Source organism: Bubalus kerabau, chromosome 17, assembly GCF_029407905.1.
Source record: "Bubalus kerabau isolate K-KA32 ecotype Philippines breed swamp buffalo chromosome 17, PCC_UOA_SB_1v2, whole genome shotgun sequence".
In the NCBI taxonomy this organism is placed as follows: Eukaryota; Metazoa; Chordata; class Mammalia; order Artiodactyla; family Bovidae; genus Bubalus; species Bubalus kerabau.
Genome location: NC_073640.1, coordinates 36,721,789 through 36,733,944, shown reverse-complemented (window position 1 = coordinate 36,733,944; position 12,156 = coordinate 36,721,789). Strand labels below are relative to the sequence as shown.

At 42.4% G+C, this 12,156-nt stretch overlaps 1 protein-coding gene across 45 annotated transcripts in view; it reads left to right on the top strand.

Moving 5' to 3' along the window:
* The window catches only part of LOC129631575 (uncharacterized), a 478,809-nt gene that overhangs the window by 239,093 nt on the left and 227,560 nt on the right, over positions 1-12,156 (top strand). For 36 of the 45 annotated variants that reach the window (XR_008704088.1, XR_008704086.1, XR_008704087.1 and 33 more), the window contains one exon: positions 11,905-11,950. Coding sequence is in view for 16 of the 45 variants with exons in the window: in XM_055552683.1 (XP_055408658.1) it covers positions 11,905-11,950 (46 nt within the window). In the remaining 29 variants the exon portion in view is untranslated. Of the gene's footprint in view, positions 1-6,069; positions 6,212-6,760; positions 7,010-8,850; positions 9,278-11,904; positions 11,951-12,156 lie in introns of those variants that run through there. The other 9 variants (XR_008704109.1, XR_008704106.1, XR_008704104.1 and 6 more) reach the window with 6 other exon arrangements.

The window sequence follows — 12,156 nt, the reverse complement described above, 5'->3', positions numbered from 1 at the left end:
AATGTCTAGAGACGTGTGTGTGTGTGTGTGTGTGTGTGTCCCAATTGGAAGGGTGCTACTGGCATCTAGTGAGCAGAGACCAGGGAGGCTGTGAAACATTCAGCAGTGCACAGGATAAGACTCTGCCACCCCGCTATGGACTATAGCCCACCAGGCTCCTCTGTCCATAGGATTTTCCAGCAAGAATACTGGAGTAGGTTGCCATGCCCTCCTCCAAAGGATCTTCCTGACTCAGGGATCAAACCTGCATCTCTTAGGTCCCCTGCACTGGCAGGCAGGTTCTTTATCACTAGCACCACCTGGGAAGCCCAACAAAGAATTATTCACTCCTTATTGTCAATAGTGCCAAGGTTGAGAAACCCCATTTTCCCATAAAGGCTTACACTGGGAACTGGCCCTCAGTCTCCATGTAAGAAAACCCATTACCTTGTTGGAAAAACCATACAAATATGCTGCCTGGAATTGTTGAGGCCACAGTGAGAAGAAGAAGCCCTCAGACTCCCTGGAGAGAGGGAGAGAAGCCTGGCCATCTCATCATCCAGCTGAGCTCAGCCCATCACAGCTTCCTTAGCAGCAGAATACAGCCAGTGAGAGATCACCAGCAAGACCAGAACTTCCCAGCTGAGCCCAGCCCCACTGGCAGAATAGTGAGCAAAATGGAAATGTTTTGTTTGTTTCAGGCTAAGTTTTGGGATGTTTACATCAGTGGATAACTAACGTGATAGCATATATGAAAGGAAACTAGAGTGTCTCAACCAATATAGGATTCCTTCAGCAGGGGATGCTGTGATGTGTCAACCAGAGTCCCTCTTCAGGACTCTACATGCATCCCCCCAGCTGCTAACAATATTGATGGCTGACAGTTCACAGTTGAGGGCTTCTGTGAGATTTGCCTTCTATTGAAAACAGTTGCTTCATCCAAGCTCAGAATGCCTTTCCTGGGATAGCCCATATCAGATGACTGGTCCCTGTGCAGGAAGAAAGTCCTGGAACCCTTGCCTTCAAGTAGGTCAACAATGAAGGATCATTTCACCACTAGTGCTCCCCGGGACCTCTGCTGAGATTGCAGTTACTCAGCCCCTCCCTCAGCTGGCTCCAGCTTCTGTCACCTCTTCCTGGTCTTAATCTTGAGGAAACTCCTCCCAAGAATCTCCTGTATGCAGATCTTGATCTCAGAGTCTCTTTCCCAGAAAGCTGACTTGGAATATCTTTCTTCTTCCTGTCTTCCTCCCACCTGGATATTTTTGCCCTAAGGCCTCCAGGACACAAGATAATTTGGCTAAGAGCACATCCCGGGGCACTGAACCAAACCACAGTCCTGTTCCCATCACTGGCTTTGCGGGTCTCTGTTAAGTTTCAGTTGCTGTGACAAGGAAGAAGCAAAAAGCCATGCCCTGAACGTGACAAGAGATTCAAAAGTTTAACTGTAACTCTGGGAAACTTATAAATAGCAAAGAAACACAGGGAAACATATTAATCTTCACCAGAAATGCAAGAAGTGCAAATTAAATCCACCTTGAGATACCATTTTACACTGACTAAATTAGCAGAACAAAGTAAAAATAAATTCAAATACGCATTGCTGGTGACATTGTGGTGAATATTGGGTCCTCTTAATCTGCCGGTTTAAATATAAATTGCTCAGCACTAGAAAGCAATACGACAGTACACAGTGGAAACTGTACAGATGCAGTTGCCCTCTGGCCCATTAATAAGAATGCATCTGAATAAATTTAAGAGAGCTTTGGGGATTTAAATTCTGATCTCTTAAATTTCACCAGGCTGAAAAACAAATGTAGTGTAAATAAATATGTACTGGATAACAAGAAGCTAGAACATAGAATTGGAAGATTGGGAGATCTGTATTATATAAGAGAAAAAAGAGCAGCGTTGAACATGCGGTATTGTTTCTTGGAGCATAGTCTTTTGACTGCCATTATCCAGATGGCCTGGGGTGTTGTCAACAGATGCAACTCTGAGCCTGACCCCAAATCTCATGTAGCACAGTTTATGTGAGTTGGGCCTGGGGACCTGCATTTTAAGTGAATTATCCAGGTGTCCATATGCCTCCCACATATAACAGTTCTAGATTTTAACAATCCATTTATGCCTTCTTTTGGAGGGGTAGAATTGGGAGGGACATTATCTTTTTCAAATTTGCTGTGGTTATTTTGTTATGTTTTTATAATTGTTAAGAGAAAAAAAAAGTAATTTTCCTTGTGCACTCTGGAGAAAAGTCATTTTAATTATAGGTGTCTTAATAGTTCCTCATTAAGGGGCATAGCTTAACCTCATCCACAGGGGTAGGTTAAGTATCAAGAGAGGAAAGTCTTGCACTGAAGAAAAGGAGCATTCTTATCATTATTCATCTTTCTGGTAATAGATATTTATGATATATTTAAGAATCTTCCATTATTAACCACTCACAAGTCCCCTTGGGTTCTGTGTCAAGCACACTGTAGCTCCCAGCTTGGGAGGTTGGGATGGCTTCGGTGTGGTTGGAGCCGTGTCACTGGGCTTAGGGAGAGCTATTGTGAAGGTTGAGGCAGATACATTAAATCCCAAAGCTTAAAAATGTTGTACTCTTCAATCTGGAGAGGGGCAGAACACCCACGAGACAGGCATACTGCAGGCATGGAATTAGGAACACAGGCAGACACATCAGATTTAGACCCTGTCACCCCCTCCTTGCCTTGTGGAGTCATCAGCACACTGAGATAAAACCGATGTATATTTCCATCTCAAGACCTTGTTCCAGTGACTGTGTTTTTAGTATTTCTTTCTTTCTTTGCTGGTGCTGGTCTTATTGTGGCGTGTGGGATCTTTAGCTGCAGCTTGCAAACTCTCAGTTTTGTCACGTGGGGTCTAGATTTCTGACGAGGGATGAACCAAGGCTCCCTGCATTGGCAGTTTGGACTCTTGGCCAGTGGACCACCAGAGAAGTCTCTCAATGACTATTCAACTCTGTTAGCCTAGCAAACCTTCTGTTCTAAAATTTTAGAAAAATATGTCTGGCTTTGTCAGAAACACTTTTTTTTTTTTTTAAGTTGGTAGTTCTGCATGTGAAATGATGTTAAATTTATTTCATGTTATTCTGGTCTGGGCTTTCTTGGTAGCTCAGTCAGTAAAGAATTTGTCTGCAGTGCAGGAGACCTGGGTTCGATCCTTGAATAGGGAAGATCCCCCTGAGAAGAAAATGGCAAACCACTCCAGTATTCTTGCCTGGAAAATCCCATGGACAGAGGAGCCTGGCGGGCTACAGTCCGTGGGTCACAAGAGTCTACAAATTTGAAGAATTGATTGAATAAACATATATTGATATTTATGTAGCAGGTTTATTTATATGAAATACTTATTTGAATCTCCCTGTATGTTTTTAAATTAATTTTTACTGGAGTATAGTTGACTTATAATGTGGTTTAGTTTCTGCTGTACAGCATAGTGAATCAGTTGTACCTATACATGTATCCTTTGTAGCTTATTTTCCCATGTAGGCCATTACAGAGTATTGCGCAGCCTTCCCTCTGCTCAACGGTAGATCCTTATTAGTTAAATAGAGTAGTGTGTATCTGTCAATCCCAGTCTCCCAGTTTACCCCTCCCCCTCCCCATCCCCCTTGGTGCATCTTTAAGCTCCGTATCAGAGCAACACGGGTCAGGGAGACTTTTCAGAGGTGAGCCCTCAGTGCCGGGTTAGGTTTCCTCATTTCCAGCCCTGTTATTGATGGGAGGGAATGAAAGAGGATTAGAAAGCAGGTACTATTTATGTGTGCATGCAGGCTTGCCTACACACACATGCACACACACACACACGCCATGAAAGAGCCTCAAAAGGACAAATGAAGAATACAGTGAAGAAACATTACGAGGTTATGGAAGGCAAATACTGATGATGATGAAATCGAATGAGAGAGGCAGAAACGTCCATTTCCATCTCCGTTACATCTAAAGAGTACGAAACAAATGTCTGTCCTTGGGTATACGTGAGCTGGGAGGTCACTAAGGAACCAAATGGCTATAGGGGCTTTGACTTCAAATTAAGTTGTGTAAACCTTGGTGTCCAGAGAAGTCTCAAAGGTTTTGCTTTTTCTAACAAAAGAAATAGTGATTAGTAAAGGACATTTCTCTTAAGATGGATTCCTGTGATTGAGATTTCACCAAGTGGATTAAGGATAAGTATGGATAGAAAAATGCATTTAATTCAATATTTATTTTCTTTATATCTTGCCCCATTTATATTAGCATTTAAGCAGTCCATCAGGAACTGCTAGTTAAGGTAACTATGGTCAAATGCCCTAACTAAAATGGCCTTTTTACTTTAATACTAAACTGTTCAATTGAAAAAACTCATGATTGTTTTCTGAATCTCTGGCAAAATGTGTGTCTTATAATTTAGACCGTGGATCTCATAAGGGAGGCCCTTTTACCCATCTGAAAAACCAAACACAGAATGACAGTAATTGCGTTGCAGTAGTGCTAAAGTCTTTAGGTCAGTTAGTTCTGGGTACACGTGTGCATGTCTTTTCTTCCTTCTTCTAAAATAGTTTAAGTTTACTTATGAATATAGATTACTATGATACAATATTTTCAAAACATAAAAATCTGAATATTATCATCAGTTAAAACTTAGGGTATACAAGGATCATTTATTGAGTTTTGTGTGTGTGTGTGTTTAGCTATATGTTTGAAATAGTTTCCTTCTAAAAGCAAAAACATAAGCAGAAAAATTATCTGGACAATATATAAATCATATGGTAGACTGCCTGTGTGTATGTCACAGGTAGTAGGCAGAGTGTTTGTTTTATAGGAATCAGCAAGATTTTTGTAGAGGGACAGCTCATAAATATTTTCAGCTTGGTGGGCTATGCAATGATCTCTGTTGCATCTACTCAGCTCTAAAAGCATCCATAGAGAATACGTGAGTGATTGGATGTAATTGAGTTCCAATAAAACTTTATTTACAAAACAGATGGCAGGCCAGAATTGGTTGTAGTTTGCCAATTCCTGGTTTAGAGAGTGTACTAGGCATAATGTGTATCATTAGAACTGTCTTTTCACACTCACCATTTTACTTAAGAGGAACCCAAGGCCCGCCCAGATGAAGTGACTAACCCCAAGACACACTGCAAAGCACCAGATTTCCGTGCTGTTCTCTCAGTCCCTGTAACAGAGTGGAAACCAAAATGACAGCTCCCTCCATAGAGTGGAGGGGGCTGGAGGAGGGAGTGGCAGGGCAGAACAGAGTGATAGGGCATGTAGAGGTGCCCCCATATCGCCTCTCCCTGATGATCACTGGGACTTCTCTGCATTTTGTCCATGTTTTCATGTTTGGTTTTCAGTGGTGGGAGAACCACCAGGCAGGAAGGCTTGGACCTGCCATCCACTTGGTTCTATGGCCGTGGAGCAGTCACTGCTCCTCTCTGGTCTTCGTTTTCTTTAACCTGTAAAATGAGGGGCTTGTCTTGATGATCTTGAACTCCCATTCTGTTCTCAACTTTTTCTTCAAGTGTGTTCTTCAGCATTTTCCCCATCAATCCCCAATGACTCCTGAGTTGGAATTTACTCTGGCCTTGGAGGCAGAGGGGGCATAAGTTAGCAGCCCCACCCAGGTGTCACTGGGTTACCTGTTTTCTCTGCTTACCTGGTCAACTCACTTCCCTCAGAGCATCCCAGAAACCCTGATGACCTCATTGCTTCTTGGGCCCAGAGCTGATTACCATAAAAAAGGCACCCACCTGCTCACAGAGCCTTTCTGTTTTTGGCTCTGAACTGCTGAGCTGGGCATTTTACCAACTCAGTAGTCTTGCTTATAGATTTATCTATCCCTTTAGAATCTCCACTTCTCTCTGAACTTCTTCACAGTAAGCAGTTTTATAACAAAGCAGGCCCTGGCTTCCGCATACACTGGGCCGGGCTAGATGCGGCCCTCCTGTGGACTTGTTCCTGGTGAGTGTGTTATAGCCACTCGTCCGTATATTTTTGCCAAGGACTCAGATTGTTCTTTCTCCACTGCAGGACTTGCATCACTTAAGTTAATTTTAGTTTAACTCTAGTTCAATTTTCTTTTTAGAAAATATGGTGCAGGAATTGGAGTACTGGACTAATCTACAGACCTGGCTTTAAGTCCTGTTGGCATCACGACTTAGATGTGTTACTTCGGGCAAGTCCTATAACCTCTCCCAGCGGCCTAGGCACTCAGTGTTACTCTCCAGGTGAATCTAATGAGCAACCAGGCTTGAGAGCCATAGGTTTTAATCATCCAAATGATATCACTGATATGAACACACATTTCAAAAGGACTTAGCAATGGGTTGTGCTATTACTTTTGTTGTTTATTTCTATTTAAAAGAAAGATACCAAAATCCTATACAAATAAATCCCCAAGAGAAATAAAACGAGCAAGTGAATAAAATGAAGCAGTGTGATACGTGACCTATAATAAGAAATGTATGTTTTGTTTTTGTTCTGTTTCTGTCTCAAAGCTTGGAAGTTCTGAGACATAAGACCAGTGCAAGTATCTTTTGCTGTAATGTTTGGTCTCTTGTCCTTTATTCCTGAAAGGGCTGCAGAGTCATAAAGGTGAAATGAGTATCTTCTTATTCCTAACAATTCCCTTTCAACCACACCTTGGTTTTGTTAATGAGGTTACTTCTGAAAATCCCCTAGAGCTAAGGGAGATGATTGGCAGCCCAAAGCTGGTTGCCTGGGGAGCCAACCATGTGATTGGAGAGTTGGAACTTCCAGTCCCGCCCCCGACCTGCTGGGAGGGGAAAGGGGCTGGAGATTGACGTCAGTCACCATGGCCAATGATGTAATCAATCATTCCTGTGTCATGAAGCTTCTACATGAAACAAAAGGCTGGGTTTGGAGAGCTTCTGGTTGGTGAACAGGTGAAGATTCCTGGAGGATGGCTGGCTGGAGAAGGAATGGAAACTCTGTGCTTTGCCCTATGCATCTCTTCCATCTGACTATTCCAGAGTGCTGTCTTTCTATGATAAAACTGTAATCTAGTAAGTGAATGTTTCTCTGAGTTCTGTGAGTTGCTGTAGCAAATTAAACAAACCCTAGGAGGGGTTTGGGGTTGTTGGAACCTCCACTCTGTAGCTGGTCGATCAGAAGAATAGGTGACAACTTGGGCTTATGACTGTCATCTGAAGGTGGTGGGGGAAGTCTTGTAGGACTAAGCCCTTAATCTGTGATGCTGCTGCTAAGTCACTTCAGTCGTGTCCGACTCTGTGCGACCCCATAGATGGCAGCCCACCAGGCTCCCCTGTCCCTGGGATTCTCCAGGCAAGAACACTGGAGTGGGTTGCCATTTCCTTCTCCAATGCATGAAAGTGAAAAGTGAAAGTGAAGTCGCTCAGTCGTGTCCGACCCTCAGCGACCCCATGGACTGCAGCCTACCAGGCTTCTCTGTCCATGGGATTTTCCAGGCAAGAGTACTGGAGTGGGGTGCCATTGCCTTCTCCGTATCTGTGATACCTGCCATAATTTCCAAATTGATAATGTCAGAACTGAATTAAATTGTAAGACACCCAGATGGTGATGCAGAACTGGCCTCAGAATCTTACACAGCCCATCCTGCAACATATTTTAGTTTTTGAGATTTTTCTTTTGAGGTATCAACCTTTCTAGATTAAAATTAGGATCAAGTAATTTAACCACCCAGTAGCCGCGTGGGAGGGGATTAAACATGTTGCCAATTTGTTTAATCCTGTGGAAACTCTGGGTGTTGAGGTTGGTGGCACCATTTTTCAAAGTGAAGCAATTAGAGCTTGAGAAGGGAAATCACTGTAAGGAAGTTTCTGTCACTGCGAGTGGAAGTGACAGGACCAAACATCAGAGTCAAGGGCACTTTGCATTAGATCTTCTCTGCTTCCTGATCCTGCCACATGGAGCTTAAAACCCCATCCTTTCAAATTGCGGATGACAAGTGAATAATGCTAACGATGGCAGTAATATCACAGTATCATCTTATGTGATGTCAAGTCTTTAGGATGCTTTTATGTATTTTAGAGAATCATCATATTGAGATCACAACCACAGACGTGACTACTAGAAAGCTGTCCTTAATATAAAGGTAGAGCTACTGAAGTGACTTTGCCTGCCTTCCTGCCTTACAGGTCCTAGGAGGGAGTCTCTTAGGGAATGAGTGCTGTAAACACATAGTTGATAAAGTTATCAGGCTCTCCTATTGTCACCCTACCCAATGCCGAGGAGGACACTGGGTCACTGACTGCTTAAGACACCACCAGGGAAGACATAAATTTACCAAGTGACCCAGCAAATCCACTCCAGGGTGCCTAACAGAGAAATGAAAACACTTCTACACAAAGACTCACACACCAGGGTTCATGACAATACTAGTCGTGATTGCCAAAAAGTGGAAACAGCACAAAAGTCCTTCAACACATGAACCAGGTAGACAAAATATGGAATATCCACACGAGAGAATATTATGTAGTCATAACAAAGAATGAAGTACTGATACTGGCTACAGCTGGGCAAATCCAAAAAAGCATTATGCTGGTTGAAAGCAGCCAAATGCAGAAGACTGTATAATGTATCTTTCCCTTTATGTGAAATACCCAGAAAAGGCAAATCTACAGAGACAGTAAACCAATCAGTGGTTGCCCGGGGCTAGGAGGTGGAAACAGGGATTAATTACAAATGAGCACGAGGATCTTCTGGAGCTGATAGAAAAGTTCAAAACTGGAATTGTAGTCGTGGTTGCATGCTATGTAAGTTAACTAGAAAATAAATCATTGAATTGCACACTTAAAATGAGTAAACATTATGATATATACATTCTATTTCACTAAAGTTGTTTTGTGTGTGTTTGTGTTTTTAGGAGCCCATCAGGAGTATGACAGCAAAGTCAGTGCAGTTTAGACTTTGACTTCTCCTTTTATCACCAAGATATTTTGGCAGAACATAGGAGGAATTCCAACCCACAGGGAGTTGCCCCAGAAATTAGATTCAAGAGACATGTTCAAACCAATCTGCGGCCTATAAATTTATATGAAGAAACTGATCTTCCCAGAAACAAGGAGGTTCATGTCATCCCACCAGGGCTTTGACTTGCTGCACTGAATAACCAGGAACTGACTTTCTGGTTATGGCTGGATAAAAGCACTGGGTGATGGATGGGGTCAGGGATGTTTCACAACAGCCACTCAGGAGACCTGGGAACCAAACCAGCCACTTACCGGAGAGGCCGTTCATGGAGCAGTTGCTCATGTTCCCAGATCCAGTGACCCTTCTCCTGGATGTTGCAGGTGACTCATTGTCGAGTCGGTCCCTCTCTTTTCTGCTTTACCCCTTTCTATTCAGACAATTATTGTTCTGTTCCAGCAGTTTTTCTCCAAGCCAGCCCATTGTGCAGTATTTTAGGCTTCTTTGTCCTTCTGTATGATGACATTACGTATCTGTCTTCTTGAAACTTTGGTGTGGTTACACTGACCCACCTTTGTGAGAGTAAGCTGTGACTACAGAGGCCAGTGCTCCCAGGACTCCCCAAAGGCCCTCTTCTAGACTCTGGAGATGCCTGCTTCCTGTGGACAAGGCAGCACGCGCAATGGCTGGGTTCATTGGTTTGAGCCTGATAAACTTCCTATTCTCTTAATACAGATGGAGCAAATAGCTGCCTGTTCTCTATGTGGGGTCAGTATTGGAATGTAGCATTCTCCCTGCACATGAAACCCCAATCCGTCCAGGTTCCTCCTGCCCCTTCTCATGGAGTTGGATACAAAGACTGGCATAGAACTGGGTGAACAGTGTGCGGCCGTTACTGTCCATTGTGGGTGGGCCAGTCTGACATGTGTATGTCACATCATTTCTGCCTCTCTCATCTCCTTGAACTGCCCATGACTCAAATTAGGATGCTTGATGCTGGCGGGCTGTCTGCATGTTTTCAAATTAATTAGTGAGCTTTGGCTGCTCCTTGGGAAGGGTCTGCCAATGCGCTGTCCCCCAGTTCCAGCCCTGATCCCAACCTTTTACTTGATCCATAGTACTCGCCATAACCTTAGCTTTAGAATTGGATGAACCCTATTTCAAATATGATGAGAATACAAATCACTTAACCATGATGGCTGACACAACTTTATTGCTAATATTATTATTATACCTTTAGCCACTGTTTTATCCTAACCCTAATGGTATGAATCCTATCTTCAGATTTTATTTTAAAAAATCCCTTCCTTTGTTGAATGCTTAAAGTGTCTTATATCAGAATATCTCTCATCTATCAATCAATTTATCTATAGATTGATAATCTATAACTCTCCAAAACAATTTCATTAGCTGCTAAGCTATCTGCCATCATCTGCCTATCTTCCAACCCTGCCTATCCAATCCAGGGTTTTTCGGTATAAACACCATGAACATTTTGGGCTGGATGATTTTTAAGACTATGTCCTATGCCTGTAGAGTGGGTAACAGGATATTGAACCTCTGGTCACTAGACTTTGGTAGCTCTTCTTACCCAAGTCGTGTTGTGGCCATCAAAAATGTCTGCAAACAATGCCAAATGTCCCCTTGGAAGAAGGGAACGAAATCAATCTAGTCTTTCATTTATCCATTATTATTATTATTTTACTGCTTCTTTCTAGAAGGTACAACATAAAGACTCTTCTCATTTTACAGATGAAGAAACTGAGGCTGAGAATTTAGGTGACTTATATAAGATTGCCTAAGTATTATGATTGATCTGGGTTATAAAATTAGATGTGCCTATTTTAAAGCACCTATGTCCTCTCTATCATACAAGGCTATTTTAAATTAGACGCCATTGTAACCATTTGATCCTCAGTGCCATCGTTCTCCTATATTCCCAATTTAAAATCATCCTCAAACTTAAATCTGACCCTCAAGTCCAAACCTATGTCTTCCAGCTAAAACATAGGTGAAGGTATCTACACCCCAAACCTCCATTCTAATCCTGTCCTCGACTCAAGATGTAACCCTATTTCTAGCCCCAGTGCTTAGTTACTTTTTAAAAAAATTAATTTATTTTTTACTTGAAGGATAATTGCTTTCTAGAATTTTGTTGTTTTCTGTCAGCCTCAACATGAAGCCATAGTTATACATGTGTCCCCTAAATCTGGTTTCCCATCATCCCGGATGCTGAGAGTGTTAACCCGAAGAATGCCTTCCAGAGGCAGTGAACCCAGTGGCCATAGACAAGCTTGTTTGCAGCCAGGGACATGTATACTACTCCATTCTAAAGAAGTAGGACGCAGATGGTCCCTTCTCTGCTGATCCACTGAGATCGTATGCATGGAGGCCCTGTCTGTCGCAGACCCCCTTAGGTTGGGATATTTGGCAATTCCCAACAGTGGGAAGCTTCTGTTTGACCTCTTCAGTGACAGGCTACCTCTGAAAAACCGAGCAAATGAAGAGGTTTGAAACCAATCCATTGGCTTCTCAGAGCCTGACATATTATTTCAGCTTCTTCCCAGCAGTTTTGGTTTCTATCCCAATACTCTGAGGCCTATTAGATGGCTGACAGCTTCTGGCCTCCATGTCCAGAATTCAAACATGCAGAGACTTCTTCTTCTTCTTTTTTTTTTTTTTAAGCAATTAACAGTGATGCTTGGAAGAGATGGCAACAAGCTGAAAAAAATTAATTGAAAACTTAACCTTCAAATAAAAATACTTAGACCTTAGGCATCCATTTGTAAGCAGTTTATGCTGTCTGTGTGCATTTTGTTGTATTATTTAAGTGTTTTCTACACCATTTCTGATTAACACAGCCATGCTATTTTCCAGTCCAGTCTCCTTAATAAATATATGTGTCAAATATCTGTTTCCTCCCCTGAATGCAGAGGCTTTTAATTCCCCTTGTTTGCATGTGCTAACTGATTGTGTAACGAGATTAACAGCTCTGTCTTTCTTTCTGCAGATTTTTAGAAGAAAAGCCAGTGGGCTCCCAGACGAAGTTAAAAAAGGTACCTTCTTTAATTTTGCATATTGTTAGCTACAATCCGGTTGCTAATGTTTGTTTTATTTCCATCTGTCAAAAGCAATGCCAAAATACGTTTTGTTTGCCTTGAGTTGGCTCAATTAATCCTTCTCTGGAAACAGTTCTGTCATTTCATGTTTGGTTAAGGCCCTGATTCAGTAGCTACCAAACGGGGGCCAGTGCACATTTAAT